The 23,651-nt window shown below is 48.4% G+C and overlaps 1 protein-coding gene across 1 annotated transcript in view; it reads right to left on the bottom strand.

Moving 5' to 3' along the window:
- The window catches only part of SLC9A8 (solute carrier family 9 member A8), a 116,823-nt gene extending 93,950 nt beyond the window's left edge, over window positions 1–22,873 (bottom strand). Inside the window, exons 1-4 of the mRNA XM_068264346.1 lie at window positions 22,554–22,873; window positions 22,131–22,211; window positions 15,892–15,950; window positions 12,510–12,593 (exon numbers count right to left, since the gene is read on the bottom strand). Coding sequence (XP_068120447.1) covers window positions 12,510–12,593; window positions 15,892–15,950; window positions 22,131–22,211; window positions 22,554–22,836 — 507 coding nt within the window. The 5' untranslated portion in view covers window positions 22,837–22,873. The remainder of the gene's footprint in view (window positions 1–12,509; window positions 12,594–15,891; window positions 15,951–22,130; window positions 22,212–22,553) is intronic.
- Window positions 22,874–23,651: the final 778 nt, after the last annotated feature.

Here is a 23,651-nt window from a genome sequence, read left to right as displayed (position 1 = left end):
TTTTTTTGCTTAGCTGCTCCCAAGGTTTTAAATTTAGGTTAGGTCACTTGCCCGGAGGTCTGCCTCACCGTGGCGCAAGTGTCTAGTACTGTATACTTTGCATGCAAACCATACTGGAAGCTAAAGTTCCTCCTAGAGTAATAAATGTTAGCATTGTTTTGGATGCAGGGCATGCATTTTTCAGTCTAATAGAGGCGGTGTATGCCTGTGCGATCAATCATTCCATTGCAGCATGTGTCTAGGGATGCGCAGCCTTCCCCCCACTTTTTCTTAACTTTGTAACTGTATAACTATCAGGTTAGCTGCTCCCAGCCCCTCCTTCTGAGTTTCCTGTTTGCATTATAAGTAGTAGCAGATTTGCATATGATTTGCATCTGAATAGAATGTGTAGTGTGCAGAGAGTCTATATAGGTGCTGCACACTGAGCTGGTGGTCATTTCAGATGCTGCCTTAGTGGTATGCGCTGGCGTTCTCCTCGCTCTCTAATACAGGAACATATTTTTTCATTTTTCTGTCTACTGCGTACTACCTCAGATATGTATGTGTGCTAAAAGCCAGTCTGGCTTTTGAAGGTGTCACCTGGCTCCAGGAAACTACTAAGGTGATTGTCCATATGTCAATGAACCTACGTTTGCATTAAGTTACTCTGGTAGCAGGGAACTGCAAATTAGCAGCCACTTAACAAAGAATAGGCTGGTCTGCATGGCTTTTGAACTCTGTGTACATGTAGACAGCCCATTGTCCCAATATACAAATCAAGACTACCACAGTCTGGGGACTTCAAAGGCTATCAGGAAACTCTGGAATTTACATATGACAGCCTGCTGGAAAGTTGGAAAGCCAGGAAGCCTGGCAAGTTGTCACCCGTCACCTGGAGATGGGAAATCTCTGACAGATCAAAAGTAGAACAAACTTGGAATTAAATTATGTCTGGAAAGTTAATTCAAACTAGTTCCCCCCCTTCCAAACGGGCTTGCCGCCTCAAGGCAAATCTCCCAGCATAAAAGGCAGGGGCAGATACCTGAAATCAGTCCGCTCCTGACGGTAGCTGAAGCTAGGTGGACTCCTGGTCCAACCAGAACTGTGTCCGTCCACAAAACCATGTCCAAGGTTCTTCTATCTTGATTCCTGTTTATTTTGGCAAGCAAATATCCTTGTGTGTATCTCTGTAACTTTTATTTTGTAACTTTTACTCTGTTTTTGTAAATCTTTTGTATATATTACTTTCTGCACTGTTCCACTGTTTCTGGAATATTAAATCGTTATTTAATAAGTTTGACTTCTGCTGTACTAAGCTAACGCTCGTAGCCTAGAAGAGTCTGCAGTGTAACTGGCGTTACAAAGTTCAGTGCCTGATTGTGCCTTGCTACTGTACGATTGTACTGTGTGTGTGCGTGGCGTTCCCGTATTTGGCCTAAAGCGCAAAGCTGACCCGAATACGAAAACGCGGATTGCATGCAGATCACTCGACAGCAGAGTGGAAGTGTCTAGCGGCAGCTAGTGGTGGCAGTGAGAAGTGTTTGAGGGGCGACAGCCTTATTGTAGCTTGCCAAAGGCTGCTTCCCTCTCGATCTGGTCAAACCCGCAGTCGGGAACCGTATCTGCAGGCTTGCCGCAGGGCCGGTTCCTGACACCCTGCATCAGACCTGCCACCCTCACTGACTTACACAGTAACCAAGCAGCTCAGGGTGACCCAAACCACAAGGACGCCGCCTCTGCCACTCCTGCAGATCTTCTCACATAACTCCCTGCATCAGACCTGCCACTCTCACTGACTTTTCTTAAAGAAAATCTGTAATGAAAAAAACTCCCCTGGGGGGGGTACTAACCTTGGGTGGGGGAAGCCTCCGGATCCTATTGAGGCTTCCCCCGTCGTCCTCGGTCCCACGGCGGCGGAGAAAATCCTCCCAGAGCGGTGGCAATGTAAAAATTTACCTTTTGGGTCCAGCACAGGCACAGTATCCGCTCTTCCCACGGAGATAGGCGAAAATAGCCGATCTCCGTCGACCGCTTTACTGCGCAGGCGCAAGTCTCCTGCACCTGCACAGTAGACTGAGATCGGCTATTTTCGCCTATCTCCGTCAGAAGAGCAGCAACAGCGCCCGCGCTGGAGCCCGAAAAGGTAAATATTGCACAGGCTGTCTGATTTGTCGCCTGTGCATTCCGGGGGCTGCAGCAAGACCGCTGTGGGACACAGGACAACGGGGGAAGCCTCAATACGGTCCAGAGGCTTCCCCCACCCGAGGTGAGTACAGCCCAGGGGAACTTTTTTTTCAGTACAAGTTTTCTTTAAAGACTTGATGCTCTCCCTTCAGAGTAGCTTTATATTTTATATTATCATATAAAATAAATGTCAAACAGTTGGGAACATCAGACTTGGAGAAGGACTTAGGAATGCTGGTTGATAACAAGTTAGGTAATCGTATACAATGCCAAGTAACAGCAGCTAAAGTAAATACAATTCTGGGATGCATAAAAAGGGAAATATCTTGAGATGCTAGTATACTACTCCTTCTGTATAATCACTTGTGAGGCAACATCTGGAGAATGGAATACAGTTTTGGGCACCACACTATAGAAAGGACACTGACCTGCTTTTTGTCCCTACGGTTATACGACGGACAAGAGGACATGATCTGTGTATGGACGAAAAAAGGTTTTTGCCATCTATTTAGAAAGGGGTCCTTCCCAGTGAGAGTAGTTAGAATCTGGAACATCTTACCTCAGGAAGTAGTTATGGCAAACTCTATATCTGCAAGTAAAGAGGGCTTGGATGCTTTCCTTGCATTGAAGAGCATCCACGGCTATAATTACTAGGTAATTCCCGATGGAGTTGATCCAAGGATTTATCTGACAGTCGTCCGGAAGGAATTTTTCCCTTTTTGTCCCAGCCTTCTAAGGGTCTTCGCCTTCCCCTGGATCAACTGGGATATGTGCAGGTTCAGGATGTTTTTTTTTCCCTTCTGCTTGAACATGATGGACGAATGTCTTTTTCAACCCAAATAACAATCTAACTCTAACTACGTAGAACCCTTCTGAAAAACTCTACCAGTTGAATACAGAGTCCAGCGAGAGAGTTTCACATATTGAACAAAAGATGTCACGTTACCTTTGCACACAATGAACTGCTTGACGCACATGAAGACCTAACAGAAGAGGTTAAGTGGCTTAAAGAGAATCTATACTGTCGGATTTGTACAATAAAAAACATACCAATCAAGTCACTGTGATCTCCTGGATCTCTCTTTGCCGTTTATGCCGCTCCCCACCGCAATCCTGGCTTTTAATCGCCAGTTTTAGGCAGGGTTTACAAGCAAAAAACATGGCCGTTATCCAGGAAGTGATGTTTGTGTGTGTGCGTGTATATATATATCCACTTGATGACTGAGGGGTTTTTCCCCTTGTGGACCAGACCAATTTTTGACCAGTCAGCGCTCCTCCCTTTCTTCTGCCAATAACTTAATTACTACTAATCACAGCGTAATGATCTATATCTTGTTTTTCTCGCCACCAATTAGGCTTTCTTTGGGAGGTACAGTATGCTAAGAATTATTTTATCCTAAATGCATTTTAACATGAATAATAAGAAAAAAATGAAAAATGCATTATTTCTCAGTTTTTGGCCATTATAGTGTTAAAATAAAATGTACTGTGGATAAAAGCCACACATATTATTTGCCCATTTGTCCCGGTTATTGCAACGTCTAAAAAATGTCCCTAGTACAATGTATAGCTCCAATATTTTATTTGGAAATAAAGGTGCATTTTTTCAGTGTTGCGTCCATCACGAATTACAAGCCCATAAATTAAAAATTAATAGTAATCTACCGCCTTGACATAAATTTTAAAAAAGTTCAGTCGCTAAGGTAACTACTTATATATATTTTTTTTATGTACATTTTTTCCCCCCTATATCCTCAAAATAAAGGGCGGCGGCGACTACATAGGAAGCGTGTCACGGCTTTTCGGACACGCCTCCTGAAGAAGCCGGTAGTAGCCGGCGAAATCGATCGAGGACGCCGTCCTCTATGGCGGTGGATCCCCCGGGCACCTGAGTCCCCATGCTCCTCTAGGACATCACCTCCTCTCAGCCTACACCGCTGCTAGTTGCCGAAACCTGCCCGGATGAGTAAGAGCCCACTGGGCAATCACACACCATTTATATTTATATGCTCGGCTGACATACAGTGCTATTATGCTTCATGGCTATTGCTACTGCTGCTTTTTCATCTACTGGCTGTTTGACCTGCTTTCAGCAATGATGTGCTTTCTTGCAAGGATCTGCTAACATCAATACTGTCTACATCTGTCAACCTGCTTGTGGCCATCAAGCCCCTGCTGCATGGACTTTTGTTTCCATTTATGCTGCTACATACTAGCCCTAGTGCTTCTGCAGATTTGCAAGGAACTGCTGGCAATAACACTGTTTTCATTTATCTGCTTTCTGCTAATGAGCCATTGCTACATGGACTTGTGCTTTCAACTAAATGCTGCAATATATTTGCTCTTGGTGTGTGTGCAACAACTAACAAGCTGTCAGAATTGACTTGTCGGCATGGTGTGCTGGGAGTTGAGGATACCTGCTCCTTGCTTTGACCTCTCTCTACACCGGAATGTTTATATCCATTAGGTGACCAGTCTGAACTCCTTTATTGCATCCTAATTTTTGATTCTTGATTTTCGAGTTTTCTGCTTATGCTCTGGAGATTTTTTGATTCTTTGATTTTTTGTCATCAAGCTGCGCAGCTTTGAATCATCATACATGTGCACTAAGTCCACTGGCTGGATTTCATCAGAGTAGAGGGCTCTGGGTATAGCGGGTTTTGGGGTGTGGGTGTTTTGGGAGCTGGGGGTTCCCTTCTGCCATACATGGGTTTATGTTATTTCTGCATAGTGTTTCTTGTAAATGAATAATAAAGTTTTGTATTTTTACAGATATCTAAGGTGTTTGTATTCAATCAGGCCATACTCCTTCCGCATTATATCTCACAAGTATGTTTCTTAAAAATTAATAGTAATCTACCGCCTTGACATAAATTTTAAAAAAGTTCAGTCGCTAAGGTAACTACTTATATATATTTTTTTTATGTACATTTTTTCCCCCCTATATCCTCAAAATAAAGTTTGGGTACTATGGGAGGGTGTGGGAGGGAGATAATTATTAAAGTCAGTGTGGGGATTTTTATTAAATAAAAATGAATTTTGGTGTAATATACTATTATCAGTCATTATTTCCGATTCCCATACGTAAACACGTGAATTGGAAGTAATGCGTGCCAGTGTAAAAACAGGAAGATACAATGACTGCCGGCGTCTCGTAAACGCCGGTATTCATTGAATCGGGGACTTAGACTTATGAATGGGAACTGCGGTCCCATTCATTAACCTCCCCACTAAGCGGCGGTAACAGCAGTGCGCTTGCGAACGGGAGCGAGCGTCGGCTGCACACTTGTATGCACGGCCCTGGTGCATCCTGTGAACTTTGCAGGGCCGTGAACATACTGCACGGTGTGCAACAAGTTGTTATATATATGTATATATATGCACACACACATACATACAGTATACTACTATTTTTTTTTACATAGTGAATTATCTGCACTCCAGTCTGGGATTCTCACAGTTTCTCAGCATGTGACAGGCAGCTCCCTCCCTCCTCGGCCTGCACAAGCTGAAACTGAGAGCAGAGAGTGAGAAGTAAACAAAGCACACAGAGCCTGCAGGGGACGTGCATAACTTGTATTCATTACAACAGAGGCAGCCCATTCCTCTCTGGGTCGACAAAGCTTGACAAAGAAAAAAAAATTAGATATATTAGAGACAGTGCAACTAGAAAAAAGCTGCAGTAACACAGACCACATTAGAACAGGTATAGGAACTTATAGGATAGAAGAAATAAGGCTGACAATTTAGTTACAGAGTCTCTTTAAAGAGAACCCGTAGTGGGCAGATGGGGGACAGATGGGACACAGAGGCATGTTCTCTGCCTCATGACATGCCTCTGTTCCCCCTACCGCTGCGCTATAGCCCCCCGAGATTAACACAGGGAGAGGGATTCCCTTTACAAAACGTCCGCCAGGGGAGCGCTTACAGGTTTTCCAGAGCTGTCATTGGGCAGCTCTCTCTCCCTGGCCATGCCCCCTGCAGCTCCCCCGCCTCCCTGCACGCTGTAAAAGAGAGAATGAATCACTCATTTGAGCCCGCCTCGGGCTTTTTTAAGGAAAAATTAATCTATGCTGAGGCCCACACTCGATGAAATAACATTAAAATCAGAGGCATACTGTACCTGAGTCAGTCTCAGCTAAAGGGCATAAACGATACATCAAATTTTTTTTATTAAAGCTACAATCCCTAATAACCTATGGATGAATAGAAAGGTTAGGGATAAAATGAAGAGGAAAAGGAATGCCTATAAGGTCCTAAAACAGGAGGGGACCGAGGCTGCACTAAGCAATTATAAGGAGTGCAATAAAAATTGTAAAAAAGAAATTAGGCTGGCAAAGATCGAAGCTGAAAATCAAATCGCTAGGGATATCAAATCTAACCCAAAAAAGTTTTACAAGTACATCAACTCTAAAAAAAGAAAGGTTGACTGTATAGGACTCCTAAAGGATGAGGGTAGGAACTCAATGGTGGATGACTAAGGTAAGGCAGAGTTATTAAATGCTTTCTTTGCTTCTGTCTTCACAAAGGAAACAGCACTGTTGCAAATTACAGAGGCAGAAGAGTCTCAATCTTCTAACTGTAATATTCAATACTTAACGCAGGAAGAAGTGAAGGCAAGACTAAATAAATTAAAAATAGACAAGGCACCTGGCCCGGATGGCATGCATCCTCAGGTCCTAAGGGAATTAAGTTCAGTTATAGCTAAACCCCTTTATCTTATCTTTTGTGACTCTCTTGCAACTGGCAGAGTCCCAGTGGATTGGCGTACAGCCCACGTTTTCCCATTATTTAAGAAGGGCAAAAAATCAGATCCAGGAAATTATAGACCTGTAAGCTTAACATCAGTTGTATGCAAACTATTTGAGGGGTTACTAAGAGATACTATACATGACTTCATAGTAGAAAATAATCTTATTTCTCAGCATCAACATGGGTTTACTAAAGACAGGTCCTGTTTGACTAACATGCTCAGCTTTTATGAGGTAGTGAACGCTAATGTGGATATTGGGAATGCTGTATATGTGATATACTTGGACTTTGCAAAGGCCTTCGACACTGTTCCCCACAGAAGTCTGGTGCAAAAGTTGAGGATGCAAGGACTGGGGAAGAGTTTGTGTGCATCGATAGGGAACTGGCTAATGGACAGAAAACAAAGAGTTGTGGTCAATGGATCATACTCAAAATGGGAGACTGTTAGCAGTGGGGTACCACAGGGGTCTGTACTGGGTCCAGTGCTCGTCAATTTATTTATTAATGACCTAGTAGATGCAGTAGTGAGCAATGTTGCTATTTTTGCAGATGATACAAAATTGTGCAGAATCATCAACTCTCAGGAAGACAGTGTCATATTGCAACAGGATCTGGATAGGATGGCTATATGGGCACATACATGGCAGATGAAATTCAATGTTGACAAATGTAAAGTCATGCATTTTGGTCGTACCAATGGTCTAGCACCATACAAAATAAATGGGATACAGTTGGGGACATCAAACTTGGAGAAGGACTTAGGAGTACTCATCGACAACAAGTTAAATAATCGTACTCAATGCCAAGCCGCTGCAGCTAAAGCGAACAAAATTTTGGGATGCATTAAAAGGGAAATAAAAACTCGAGATGCTAGTATAATATTGCCCCTGTTTAACTCTCTAGTAAGGCCACATCTGGAATATGGAATTTAGTTCTGGGCACCACATTACAAAAAAGATATTGCAGTTTTAGAGCAGGTGCAGAGACGAGCTACAAAATTGATACGTGGGATGGAAGGTCTCGCTTACCAAGAAAGGTTAGATAAACTGTGCTTATTTAGTCTAGAGAAAAGACGCCTTAGAGGAGATCTAATTAACATATATAAATACATCAGAGGGCAATATAATAGCTTGGCGGATGAGCTTTTTGTCCCTAGGCGTTCTCAAAGGACTAGAGGACATGATCTGCGCATGGAGGAAAAACGTTTTAGCCATTTATTTAGGAAAGGGTTCTTTACAGTAAGAGTGATTAAACAGAACCCGAGGTGTGTTTAAAGAATGTTATCTGCATACAGAGGCTGGATCTGCCTATACAGCCCAGCCTCTGTTGCTATCCCAAACCCCACTAAGGTCCCCCTGCACTCTGCAATCGCTCATAAATCACAGCCATGCTGTGAGGCTGTGTTTACATCTGTAGTGTCAGTCTCAGCTGCTCCCCCGCCTCCTGCATAGCTCCGGTCCCTGCCCCCGTCCCTTCTCTCCAATCAGCAGGGAGGGAAGGGATGCAGGCGGGGACTGGAGTTCTGCAGGAGGCGGGGAGAGCAGCAGACTGACACTATAGAGATAAACACAGCCAGCTCTGACAAGCTGTTTGTCAGCAGCGTGGCTGTGATTTATGAGGGATTGCAGAGTGCAGGGGGACCTTAGGGGGGTTTGGGATAGCAATTGAGGCTGGGCTGTATAGGCAGATCCAGCCTCTGTATGCAGATAATATTCTTCAAACCCACCTCGGGTTCTCTTTAAGATGTGGAATGCATTGCCACAGGAAGTCGTTATGGCAAACTCTATACTTGGATTTAAAGGGGGTTTAGATGCTTTCCTTGCGTTGAAAGACATCCATGGCTACAATTACTAGGTAATGCCTAATGATGTTGATCCAGGGATTTTATCTGATTGCCATCTGGAGTCGGGAAGGAATTTTTCCCTTTTGGGGCTAATTGGACAATGCCTTGTAAGGGTTTTTTCGCCTTCCTCTGGATCAACAGGGATATGTGAGGGAGCAGGCTGGAGTTGTACTTTGTACTGGTTGAACTCGATGGACGTATGTCTTTTTTCAACCAAAATAACTATGTAACTATGTATGTATTGCCCCTGCATAGCTAGTATAGTTGCCCCCTGTATTGCTAGTATAGTTGCCCCCAGTATAGCTAGTATAGTTGCCCCTGTATTGCTAGTATAGTTGCCCCCAGTATAGCTAGTATAGTTGCCCCCAGTATAGCTAGTATAGTTGCCCCTGTATTGCTAGTATAGTTGCCCCTGTATAGCTAGTATAGTTGCCCCCTGTATAGCTAGTATAGTTGCCCCCAGTATGGCTAGTATAGTTGCCCCTGTATTGCTAGTATAGTTGCCCCTGTATTGCTAGTATAGTAGCCCCCAGTATAGCTAGTATAGTTGCCCCAGTATAGCTAGTATAGTTGCCCCCTGTATAGCTAGTATAGTTGCCCCAAGTATAGCTAGTATAGTTGCCCCTGTATTGCTAGTATAGTTGCCCCCAGTATAGCTAGTATAGTTGCCCCTAGTATTGCTAGTATAGTTGCCCCTGTATAGCTAGTATAGTTGCCCCTGTATAGCTAGTATAGTTGCCCCAGTATTGCTAGTATAGTTGCCCCCAGTATTGCTAGTATAGTTGCCCCCAGTATTGCTAGTATAGTTGCCCCCAGTATAGCTAGTATAGTTGCCCCTGTATAGCTAGTATAGTTGCCCCAGTATTGCTAGTATAGTTGCCCCCAGTATTGCTAGTATAGTTGCCCCCAGTATTGCTAGTATAGTTGCCCCCAGTATAGCTAGTATAGTTGCCCCTGTATAGCTAGTATAGTTGCCCCAGTATAGCTAGTATAGTTGCCCCAGTATAGCTAGTATAGTTGCCCCAGTATAGCTAGTATAGTTGCCCCCAGTATTGCTAGTATAGTTGCCCCAGCATAGCTAGTATAGTTGCCCCCAGTATTGCTAGTATAGTTGCCCCCAGTATAGCTAGTATAGTTGCCCCAGTATTGCTAGTATAGTTGCCCCCAGTATAGCTAGTATAGTTGCCCCTGTATTGCTAGTATAGTTGCCCCTGTATTGCTAGTATAGTTGCCCCTGTATTGCTAGTATAGTTGCCCCTGTATTGCTAGTATAGTTGCCCCCAGTATAGCTAGTATAGTTGCCCCCAGTATGGCTAGTATAGTTGCCCCTGTATTGCTAGTATAGTTGCCCCTGTATTGCTAGTATAGTTGCCCCCAGTATTGCTAGTATAGTTGCCCCAGCATAGCTAGTATAGTTGTCCCCAGTATAGCTAGTATAGTTGCCCCCAGTATAGCTAGTATAGTTGCCCCCAGTATAGCTAGTATAGTTGCCCCCAGTATAGCTAGTATAGTTGCCCCCAGTATAGCTAGTATAGTTGCCCCTGTATAGCTGTCCCCAGTATAGCTAGTATAGTTGCCCCTGTATTGCTAGTATAGTTGCCCCCTGTATAGCTAGTATAGTTGCCCCCAATATAGCTAGTATAGTTGCCCCTGTATTGCTAGTATAGTTGCCCCTGTATAGCTAGTATAGTTGCCCCTGTATTGCTAGTATAGTTGCCCCTGTATTGCTAGTATAGTTGCCCCTGTATTGCTAGTATAGTTGCCCCTGTATTGCTAGTATAGTTGCCCCCTGTGTAGCTAGTATAGTTGCCCCTGTATAGCTAGTATAGTTGCCCCTGTATTGCTAGTATAGTTGCCCCTGTATTGCTAGTATAGTTGCCCCCAGTATAGCTAGTATAGTTGCCCCTGTATAGCTAGTATAGTTGCCCCTGTATTGCTAGTATAGTTGCCCCTGTATTGCTAGTATAGTTGCCCCCAGTATAGCTAGTATAGTTGCCCCTGTATTGCTAGTATAGTTGCCCCTGTATTGCTAGTATAGTTGCCCCTGTATTGCTAGTATAGTTGCCCCCTGTGTAGCTAGTATAGTTGCCCCTGTATAGCTAGTATAGTTGCCCCTGTATTGCTAGTATAGTTGCCCCTGTATTGCTAGTATAGTTGCCCCCAGTATAGCTAGTATAGTTGCCCCTGTAAAGCTAGTATAGTTGCCCCTGTATTGCTAGTATAGTTGCCCCTGTATTGCTAGTATAGTTGCCCCCAGTATAGCTAGTATAGTTGCCCCCAGTATAGCTAGTATAGTTGCCCCCAGTATTGCTAGTATAGTTGCCCCTGTATAGCTAGTATAGTTGCCCCCAGTATTGCTAGTATAGTTGCCCCTGTATAGCTAGTATAGTTGCCCCCAGTATAGCTAGTATAGTTGCCCCTGTATAGCTAGTATAGTTGCCCCTGTATAGCTAGTATAGTTGCCCCCAGTATTGCTAGTATAGCTGCCCCCAGTATAGCTAGTATAGTTGCCCCCAGTATTGCTAGTATAGTTGCCCCCAGTATTGCTAGTATAGTTGCCCCAGCATAGCTAGTATAGTTGCCCCTGTATAGCTAGTATAGTTGCCCCTGTATTGCTAGTATAGTTGCCCCTGTATTGCTAGTATAGTTGCCCCTGTATTGCTAGTATAGTTGCCCCCAGTATAGCTAGTATAGTTGCCCCTGTATAGCTAGTATAGTTGCCCCCAGTATAGCTAGTATAGTTGCCCCTGTATTGCTAGTATAGTTGCCCCTGTATTGCTAGTATAGTTGCCCCTGTATAGCTAGTATAGTTGCCCCTGTATTGCTAGTATAGTTGCCCCTGTATAGCTAGTATAGTTGCCCCCAGTATAGCTAGTATAGTTGCCCCCAGTATAGCTAGTATAGTTGCCCCTGTATAGCCCCCTCCCGCCGCTCTTGTTACCTTATGAGCTGGCGGCCGCTTCTTCTTTTAGATTCCCCCTGTGGCTCCTCTCCTCTTTGCAGCATCTCCTATTACAGCAGCGCGTCCCACGGCTGCTGTAAGGAGGGAAGGAATCGGGACACCGGCTTCCTGTAGCGGCGATATACATTGCTGTTACCATGGGAAACACTGTCCTGCTTCCTTCCCTCCTTACAGCAGCCGTGGGACGTGCTGCTGTAATAGAAGATGCTGCAAAGAGGAGAGGAGCTACGGGGAAATCTAAGAGAGGAAGCGGCCGCCAGCTCATAAGGTAAAAGGAGCGGCGGCCGCGGGGTGGGAGAGGGGCAAGAGTGGTTGGGGACCCCTGATTTAAAGGGATGCAACCCTCCTAACTGCAAATTGCAGGGAAAATCCCAGCCAGTTTCGGGAGGACAGCTCCCCCCTCCCTCCTTCTACCTCCTCTCATACATATGAGGAACGTCCTCTACCTCCTCAAGGGTTATTTCTTAGTTACTGTTCAGTGTTCACTCCTCTGTTAAAGTACATACAATACTTTCCATACGCTCTTTGGATTACTATATTTCTGCCAACACCTATAAAGTTGTATACAATTTGGCTATATTGAGACTGTTTATCCTGCACAGTTTTGGACTCACTGTGTCTTTACAGCGCCTTTCAATGCAAATGTTCTGTATGAAATAATTCAATAACTATGATTAAACCAAAAAAAACAACAAAAAACCCTATTCCAAATGAATTTCTGTAAATGCCTCAGACATGAATGTGTGAGAGTAATGGCATGGCTATGATGAGAATAGGACAGAGGCCTACCTTGTGTAGGGAGTAGCCAGACTCAAATATGATAGGTGGCAGAAGCAGCAGGAAAAACATGTTGGGTCGGAACATCTCCTCCTCCTGTTCAGAGAAAATAAGGAATTTGTATCATCAGTCAGACTACATTCCCATCATCCTTTCCTTGCCCCTGCAGACTAACCCCCCTCCCCCCCCCCATTCCCCCAGACATCTATGTTATTGTCAACGGTGCAATCATACGCCCAAGTGCACAATTCCGCTGCCTGGCTGTCACCCTGGACTCGGCCCTCTCCTTCATCCCTCACATCCAAACCATTGCTAGGGCCTGCAATTTCCATTCTACGTAACATCTCCAGGATCCACCCCTTCCTAATCCCGGACACTGCCAAACTCCTAATCCATGCTCTCATCATCTCCCACCAGGACTACTGCAACACCCTCCTGTCAGGCCTGCCTCTGACCCCAGACACTGCCAAACTCCTCATCCGTGCTTTCATCATCTTCCACCAGGACTACTGCAATACCCTCCTGTCAGGCCTCCCTCTGATCCCAGACACTGCCAAACTCCTCATCCGTGCTTTCATCATCTTCCACCAGGACTACTGCAATACCCTCCTGTCAGGCCTCCCTCTGATCCCAGACACTGCCAAACTCCTCATCCGTGCTTTCATCATCTTCCACCAGGACTACTGCAATACCCTCCTGTCAGGCCTCCCTCTGATCCCAGACACTGCCAAACTCCTCATCCGTGCTTTCATCATCTCCCACCTGGACTACTGCAATACCCTCCTGTCACGCCTGCCTCTGACCCAGACACTACCAAACTCCTAATCCATGCCCTCATCTACCTGGACTACTGCAACACCCTCCTGTCAGGCCTGCCTCTGACCCCAGACACTGCCAAACTCCTAATCCATGCCCTCATCTCTCACCAGGACTACTGCAACACCCTCCTGTCATGCCTCTCTCTTACCATGGATACTGCCAAGCTCCTCATGCACACACTCATCAACTCCCAAGAAGACCACTGCAACACCCTCCTGTCAGGCCTCCCTCTGACCCTGGACACTGCCAAACACCTCATCCATGCCTTCATCATCTCCCACGAGGACTACCGCAACACCCTCCTGTCAGGCCTCCCTCTGACCTTGGACACTGCCAAACACCTCATCCATGCCTTCACCTCCCACCAGGACTACTGCAACACCCTCCTGTCAGGCCTGTCTGCCTCTCTCCTCGTCCATCCATGCCCTCATCTCCCGGCTAGACTAATGCAACACTCATCCTGTCAGGCCTCCCTCTGACCCCAGACACTGCCAAACTCCTCATGCACGCCCTCATCATCTCCCGCCTGGACAATTGCAACACCCTCCTGTCAGGCGGCCTCACTCTGACCCCAGACACTGCCAAACTGCTCATCCACTCCCTCATCATCTCTCACCTGGACTACTGCAACATCCTCCTGTCAGGCCTGCCTCTGATACTGGACACTGCCAAACTCCTCATCCATCCATGCCCTCATCATCTCCCGCCTGGACTACTGCAACACCCTCCTGTCAAACCTTCCTCAGAACCCCATCGCCCCCCCACAATCCATCATGAACGCAGCAGACAGACTAATCTACTCCTCCCACTAATTTGTCTCCACTACTTCTCTATGCAAATCCCTTCACTGGCTTCCAATACGCTTCAAAGTCCGTTTCAAGATGCTATGTTTGGCCTACAAATCTATACACAAGTCCTGCCCGACCTACATCTCTGACATGATCAGCAGATACACACCTGGCAGCCCACTTCGCTCCTCCAACAACCTCCTCATAACCACTGCACGCATCTCGCACTCCCATGCTCAACTACAGGACTGCACTAGAGCTGCCCCCATCCTGTGGAACTCTCTCCCACTGCCCATCAGGCTTGCCCCCTCCTTCAAACAAGCCCTCAAAAGTCAACTCTTCAAGGAGGCTTACCCCACCCTGCCGATGCCCTAACTCTCTCTGCTGAGAACATCTAGATGCAGCCCCCCCCCCCCCCCCGCCCTATTGTGTAATCCCTCCCCCCCCCCTTGGATTGTAAGCCCTTGGCATCCTTGTGTATCGTACCTGATCCTGCACACAGAATACTGTGACCTTGTATTATTGGGACATTTACTCCAGTGTATGATCCGGCATTGTGTAGATTACTGAGTATTACCTGTATCATGTTGTCTGTCACCCCTATCATTGTCTGTAACCTTGTTGTCCAGCACTGCATAATATGCTGGCACTATATAAATCGGGTATAAACTATAACTGATATCCTGGTTTTCTTTTTAGGTTGTCAGGCTGCTTGATTTATGACAACAGCGGCTGGATAGTGTACGGGTTCTGGCCCTGCCACTGACACAGGAGACCTGGGTTCTCGTATCTACCCATTTAGTAAGCCAGCTCCTATTCAGTAAGGAGACCTTGGGCAAGACTCCCTAACACTGCTACTGCCTATAGAGCGCACCCTAGTGGTGTGCGACATCCTGGAGCAGCGGAGGGACAAGCGCAGGCCGCGGACAGGAAATGTATACTTTACATATGGTAACCAGGGGGACATTTTTTATTGGGGGGGGGGGGGACAGCACCAGGGGTTTCGTTGATTGTTCAAAATTACACACCATTTCCATCGCACGCCTGATTATGCAAGTCGGCCCTACATCTTGCAGCATGCGCGATCGAGAATGCGACCAATTTTCGTCCTGAAATTGGTTGCATTTTCACTCGGGCATGCACTTGGCGGCACCGATTTCCATCTAATTCGATTATAATCATCGAATAGGAATGGTCGATTGATCGGCTACCAAGTCGCCTGATGTATGGCTACCTTTAGAAAAGACCTATTGTGATGTGGGCTTCTCTGGAAGCTTCTGTGTGATGCCTATAAAAGCCACATGAGCTGGGATTATACGGTACGTTTATTCCCGCATAATCGAGCCGCTGATGGCTCGATTGATAATTTCCCGACGTGTCCGATACCCCGCCGGATTGATTCCGCGCTCGATAACGGCGGGCAGGACAAAAGAAGAAACGAGCGGAAGATAAGGAAGCACCCGCTGGGATGCGCCGGTATCGAGCCAGTGGCTCGATTATGCAGGAATAAACGTACCATGTGTCCCAGCATTAGAGTCAGAATTGTGCTGGAGTTGTGACTGAACAGTCTGCTGTGTATTTTGTCCATGGAGGTTTGGATTTTTAGTATTGAGTAAGAGGAGTTCTTTTTACTGCTTGAGATGGAATAAAGGAGATATCTTCAAACTACTGGTCTGCTCGTGGTGTATGGACTCTCATTTCATCACACCACACACTGTGACCAGTAGCAGGCGTTAGTAACTTACAGTGGCAGTATATGTCCTCACCTGTGACTCATAGCCTCTTACCTTCCAGTTGGCCAGTTTCTGGGACTCGATGATCCGGATAACAGCACCCATCAGGATACCTGTGAGAAGAGATCAGCGTGCTGAGGGCAGCCACGTGACTACAGCCACGCAGGAACTAGAGGCACGTCAGCTGCACTCTCACAGCCATGCAGGAACTAGTGACACGACAGCTGCGCTCTCACAGCCACGCAGGAACTAGTGACACGACAGCTGCACTCTCACAGCCACGCAGGAACTAGTGACACGACAGGTGCGCTCTCACAGCCACGCAGGAACTAGTGACACGACAGGTGCGCTCTCACAGCCACGCAGGAACTAGTGACAACAGCTGCGTTCTCACAGCCATGCAGGAACTAGTGAAACGACAGCTGCGCTCTCACAGCCACGCAGGAACTAGTGAAACGACAGCTGCGCTCTCACAGCCACGCAGGAACTAGTGACAACAGCTGCGCTCTCACAGCCATGCAGGAACTAGTGAAACGACAGCTGCACTCTCACAGCCATGCAGGAACTAGTGACACGACAGCTGCGCTCTCACAGCCATGCAGGAACTAGTGACACGACAGCTGCGCTCTCACAGCCATGCAGGAACTAGTGACACGACAGCTGCGCTCTCACAGCCACGCAGGAACTAGTGACACGACAGCTGCACTCTCACAGCCACGCAGAAACTAGTGACACGTCAGCTGCACTCACAGCCACGCAGGAACTAGTGACACAACAGCTGCGCTCTCACAGCCGTGCAGGAACTAGTGACACGAAAGCCATGCAGGAACTAGTGACACGTCACCTAGTGACACAACAGCCCCACGTTCACACCCACGCAGGAACTAGTGACGCAATGAAGAAGCGTCACGTGACGCGAAACGCATATGTGGGAGGAGCCAGCCACTGCACGCAGGAACTAGAGACACGTTACCTAGTGACACGACAGCTGCACTATCATAGCCACGCAGGAACTAGTGTCACGACAGCTGCGCTCTCACAGCCATGCAGGAACTAGTGACACGACAGGTGCGCTCTCACAGCCAGGCAGGAACCAGTGACACGTCAGCTGCACTCTCACAGCCACGCAGGAACTAGTGACACGACAGCTGCGCTCTCACAGCCACGCAGGAACTAGTGACAACAGCTGCGCTCTCACAGCCATGCAGGAACTAGTGAAACGACAGCTGCGCTCTCACAGCCACGCAGGAACTAGTGACACGACAGCTGCGCTCTCACAGCCATGCAGGAACTAGTGACACGACAGGTGCGCTCTCACAGCCACTCAGGAACTAGTGACACGACAGCTGCGCTCTCACAGCCACGCAGGAACTAGTGACACGTCAGCTGCACTCACAGCCACGCAGGAACTAGTGACACAACAGCTGCGCTCTCACAGCCATGCAGGAACTAGTGAAATGACAGGTGCGCTCTCACAGCCACGCAGGAACTAGTGACACGTCAGCTGCACTCTCACAGCCACGCAGGAACTAGTGACACGACAGGTGCGCTCTCACAGCCACGCAGGAACTAGTGACACGACAGGTGCGCTCTCACAGCCACGCAGGAACTAGTGACAACAGCTGCGCTCTCACAGCCATGCAGGAACTAGTGAAACGACAGCTGCGCTCTCACAGTCACGCAGGAACTAGTGACACGTCAGCTGCACTCTCACAGCCACACAGGAACTAGTGACACGACAGCTGCACTATCACAGCCACGCAGGAACTAGTGACACGACAGCTGCGCTCTCACAGCCACGCAGGAACTAGTGACACGTCAGCTGCACTCACAGCCACGCAGGAACTAGTGACACAACAGCTGCGCTCTCACAGCCACGCAGGAACTAGTGATACGTCAGCTGCGCTCTCACCACCATGCAGGAACTAGTGAAACGACAGCTGCTCTCTCACAGCCACGCAGGAACTAGTGACACGTCCGCTGCACTCTCACAGCCACGCAGGAACTAGTGACACGACAGCTGCGCTCTCACAGCCATGCAGGAACTAGTGACACGACAGCTGCGCTCTCACAGCCACGCAGGAACTAGTGACACATCCGCTGCACTCTCACAGCCACGCAGGAACTAGTGACACAACAGCTGCGCTCTCACAGCCATGCAGGAACTAGTGACACGACAGCTGCGCTCTCACAGCCACGCAGAAACTAGTGACACGTCAGCTGCGCTCTCACAGCCACGCAGGAACTAGTGACACAACAGCTGCGCTCTCACAGCCGTGCAGGAACTAGTGACACGAAAGCCATGCAGGAACTAGTGACACGTCACCTAGTGACACAACAGCCCCACGTTCACACCCACGCAGGAACTAGTGACGCTATGAAGAAGCGTCACGTGACGCGAAACGTATATGTGGGAGGAGCCAGCCACTGCACGCAGGAACTAGAGACACGTTACCTAGTGACACGACAGCTGCACTATCATAGCCACGCAGGAACTAGTGTCATGACAGCTGCACTCTCACAGCCACGCAGGAACTAGTGAAACGACAACTGCGCTCTCACAGCCACGCAGGAACTAGTGACACGACAGCTGCGCTCTCACAGCCATGCAGGAACTAGTGACACAACAGGTGCGCTCTCACAGCCACTCAGGAACTAGTGACACGACAGCTGCGCTCTCACAGCCACGCAGGAACTAGTGACACGTCAGCTGCACTCACAGCCACGCAGGAACTAGTGACAACAGCTGCGCTCTCACAGCCATGCAGGAACTAGTGAAACGACAGGTGCGCTCTCACAGCCACGCAGGAACTAGTGACGACAGCTGCGCTCTCACAGCCACGCAGGAACTAGTGACACGACAGGTGCGCTCTCACAGCCATGCAGGAACTAGTGAAACGACAGGTGCGCTCTCACAGCCACGCAGGAACTAGTGACACGACAGCTGCGCTCTCACAGCCATGCAGGAACTAGTGACACGACAGGTGCGCTCTCACAGCCACGCAGGAACTAGTGACACATCAGCTGCACTCTCACAGCCACTCAGGAACTAGTGACACGACAGCTGCGCTCTCACAGCCACGCAGGAACTAGTGACACGAAAGCCATGCAGGAACTAGTGACACGACAGCCCCACACTCACAGCCACGCAGGAACTAGTGACGCCCTGAAGAAGCGTCACGTGACTAGAGACACGTTACCTAGTGACACGACAGCTGCACTCTCACAGCCACTCAGGAACTAGTGACACGACAGCTGCGCTCTCACAGCCACGCAGGAACTAGTGACACGAAAGCCATGCAGGAACTAGTGACACGACAGCCCCACACTCACAGCCACGCAGGAACTAGTGACGCCCTGAAGAAGCGTCACGTGACGCGAAACGCATATGTGGGAGGAGCCAGCCACTGCACGCTCACATGTGTCCCCGCTAACTACAAACAGGAGGCGTGAGTATTGCCGGCCGGGATGCTCTACAAACATCTAAGGGCACTTGGCCCCTAACACTTTGCAAGCGGAGATCGGGAGTTCGTCCGGTAAAGCACGCTGAAGCCAAGTATGGACTATCAGACTGACAGCCCAAAGTGGTGGCCATTGGACAATTACCCGGCTAACTGAAATACACTGACCGAAGTGAGGAGCGCAAGAGACGCGGAGTACTGCAAGTGTACTCGTTTTTCAAATTGTATGCCGATTGGAGGAAATTGCCTAACGATGTACTGCCTCCTAACCAGAATATAAAACAGCTGTGAACAACATAGCCGGCCAACGGTACTTGCTGCAGCGCTGTATCTCTATAATAGGACTCATCCCTGCTGGGGGGGGGGAGGCAGCTGCTGTGTGCATGTGTATATGCTGTATGTGTGTGACAGCTAGGCAGACTGGGCTTGGGTGCATGGAGCAATATGATCAAGTTGACTGATGGACTCCATGCACACAAGCCTAGGAAATTGACACAACGGGGTTTGCGGGTTGGCTCCTAGGTTTTAAATTTTCACTTATTTCTGCGCAGAAAAAGGTTTTAATTCTGTCTGTGTAGTGGTTCCTTTGAGGAGCTTATTGAGGAAAATTGTGCAATAAAGTATTTAATATTTGTACCAGGATGTATTGGTGTCAATGGCCAATTTGTTTGCTATATAAAGGAACTAGTGACACATTACCTAGTGACATGACAGCCCCGCTCTCGCAGCCACGCAGGAACTGGTGAAACGTTACCTAGTGACACGACAGCCACGCTCTCGCAGCCACGTAGGAAGTAGTGATGCGTTGCCTAATGACACGACAGCCACGCAGGAAATAGTGACACGATGTCACAGCAAGAACTAGTGACACGTTACCCTAGTGACACGCCAGCCACACTCTCACAGCCACACAGGAACTAGTGACACGTTACCTAGTGACACACCAGCCACGCAGGAACTAGTGACACGTTACCTAGTGACACGACAGCCACGCTCTCACAGCCATGCTCTCACAGTCACTCAGGAACTAGTGACAGGACAATCACACTCTCACAGCCACACAGGAACTAGTGACACCTCACCTAGTGACATGCCAGCCACACTCTCACAGCCACACAGGAACTAGTGACACGTTACCTAGTGACACACCAGCCACGCAGGAACTAGTGACACGTTACCTAGTGACACGACAGCCACGCTCTCACAGCCATGCTCTCACAGTCACTCAGGAACTAGTGACAGGACAATCACACTCTCACAGCCACACAGGAACTAGTGACACCTCACCTAGTGACATGCCAGCCACACTCTCACAGCCACACAGGAACTAGTGACACGTTACCTAGTGACGACAGCCATGCAGGAAACAGTGACACGCTGATGTCACAGCAGGAACTAGTAACACGTTACCTAGTGACACGACAGCCACGCTCTCACAGCCATACAGGAACTAGTGACACGTTACCTAGTGACACGCCAGCCACGCTCCCACAGCCACACAGGAACTAGTGACACCTTACCTAGTGACACGCCAGCCACACCCTCACAGCCACACAGGAACTAGTGACACGTTACCTAGTGATGACAGCCATGCAGGAAATAGTGACACGCTGATGATGTCACAGCAGGAACTAGTGACACGTTACCTAGTGACACGCCAGCCACGCTCTCACAGCCACTCAGGAACTAGTGACACCTTACCTAGTGACACGCCAGCCACGCTCTCACAGCCACACAGGAACTAGTGACACGTTACCTAGTGACACACCAGCCACGCTCTCATAGCCACACAGGAACTAGTGACACGTTACCTAGTGACACGCCAGCCACGCTCTCACAGCCACACAGGAACTAGTGACACGTTACCTAGTGACACGCCAGCCACGCTCTCACAGCCACACAGGAACTAGTGACACGTTACCTAGTGACACACCAGCCACGCTCTCATAGCCACACAGGAACTAGTGACACGTTACCTAGTGACACGCCAGCCATGCAGGAAACAGTGACACGCTGATGTCACAGCAGGAACTAGTGACACGTTACCTAGTGATGACAGCCATGCAGGAAATAGTGACACGCTGATGATGTCACAGCAGGAACTAGTGACACGTTACCTAGTGACACGCCAGCCACGCTCTCACAGCCACTCAGGAACTAGTGACACCTTACCTAGTGACACGCCAGCCACGCTCTCACAGCCACACAGGAACTAGTGACACGTTACCTAGTGACACACCAGCCACGCTCTCACAGCCACACAGGAACTAGTGACACGTTACCTAGTGACACGCCAGCCATGCTCTCACAGCCACACAGGAACTAGTGACACGTTACCTAGTGACACGCCAGCCACGCTCTCACAGCCACACAGGAACTAGTGACACGTTACCTAGTGACACGCCAGCCACGCTCCCACAGCCACACAGGAACTAGTGACACGTTACCTAGTGACACACCAGCCACGCTCTCACAGCCACACAGGAACTAGTGACACGTTACCTAGTGACACGCCAGCCACCCTCTCACAGCCACACAGGAACTAGTGACACGTTACCTAGTGACACGCCAGCCACGCTCTCACAGCCACACAGGAACTAGTGACACGTTACCTAGTGACACGCCAGCCACGCTCTCACAGCCACACAGGAACTAGTGACACGTTACCTAGTGACACGCCAGCCACGCTCTCACAGCCACACAGGAACTAGTGACACGTTACCTAGTGACACGCCAGCCACGCTCTCACAGCCACACAGGAACTAGTGACACGTTACCTAGTGACACACCAGCCACGCTCTCACAGCCACACAGGAACTAGTGACACGTTACCTAGTGACACGACAGCCACGCTCTCAGGCATGAAATGCAGGCGGTACTTGATGAGCAGGTGGACCAGGACGATGCAGATTGCTGGAAGAGAAGCAGGGATATCGTTACTGAGTCTGTGTGCCACCAAAAGGCAGAGAGATTCCATTCTAACACCACTTAGCATGATACAATTCATTGCATAATATAAAAGATTCAAACAATAAATAATGTGACCATACACGCACAGACTGCCACCCAATCTGACAGATTGATTTTAGATCACCATGAAATCTATTGAAAATCAATCAAAAACGGTGCAGCGCTGTAGGCCATCGAACTAACGATCAAAAGTGGACCAATATTACAATGAAAGGGACACAACCCCCCCTCCCCCCCCCCCCCCCATGAAACCCCCAGAGAGACCCCAATCAGAGAGCTGCTCACCTAAGACAAGCAGGCTGAAGAAGATGGACATGCCGCTGGACTGCTCTTCCTGCAGGGCCTGGACTCCGGTCTGGACGGGGATGATGGGCTTGGCCGGGGTCTGCAGCACAAAGTGAGTGGAGAGTGCCGGAGTGGTGAGAGCTGTGAGGTTGTACTCTCCATGGCTGTCATTCCTCATCCTGCAATACAAACAATGATAATGGCAATGCAGCACAAAGTGAGTGGAGAGTGGTGGAGTGGTGAGAGCTGTGAGGTTGTACTCTCCATGGCTGTCATTCCTCATCCTGCAATACAAACAATGACAATGCAGCACAAAGTTAGTGGAGAGTGCCGGAGTGGTGAGAGCTGTGAGGTTGTACTCTCCATGGCTGTCATTCCTCATCCTGCAATACAAACAATGACAATGCAGCACAAAGTGAGTGGAGAGTGCCAGAGTGGTGAGAGCTGTGAGGTTGTACACTCCATGGCTGTCATTCCTCATCCTGCAATACAAACAATGACAATGCAGCACAAAGTGAGTGGAGAGTGCCGGAGTGGTGAGAGCTGTGAGGTTGTACTCTCCATGGCTGTCATTCCTCATCCTGCAATACAAACAATGACAATGCAGCACAAAGTGAGTGGAGAGTGCCAGAGTGGTGAGAGCTGTGAGGTTGTACTCTCCATGGCTGTCATTCCTCATCCTGCAATACAAACAATGACAATGCAGCACAAAGTGAGTGGAGAGTGCCGGAGTGGTGAGAGCTGTGAGGTTGTACTCTCCATGGCTGTCATTCCTCATCCTGCAATACAAACAATGACAACGCAGCACAAAGTGAGTAGAGAGTGGCGGAGTGGTGAGAGCTGTGAGGTTGTACTCTCCATGGCTGTCATTCCTCATCCTGCAATACAAACAATGACAACACAGCACAAAGTGAGTGGAGAGTGCTGAAGAGGTGAGAGCTGTGAGGTTGTACTCTCCATGGCTGTCATTCCTCATCCTGCAATACAAACAAGGACAACACAGCACAAAGTGAGTGGAGAGTGCTGAAGAGGTGAGAGCTGTGAGGTTGTACTCTCCATGGCTGTCATTCCTCATCCTGCAATACAAACAATGACAAT

The sequence above is a fragment of the Hyperolius riggenbachi genome, chromosome 12 (genome assembly GCF_040937935.1).
Source record: "Hyperolius riggenbachi isolate aHypRig1 chromosome 12, aHypRig1.pri, whole genome shotgun sequence".
NCBI lineage: Eukaryota > Metazoa > Chordata > Amphibia > Anura > Hyperoliidae > Hyperolius > Hyperolius riggenbachi.
This window is presented reverse-complemented; position numbering and strand designations above follow the sequence as displayed.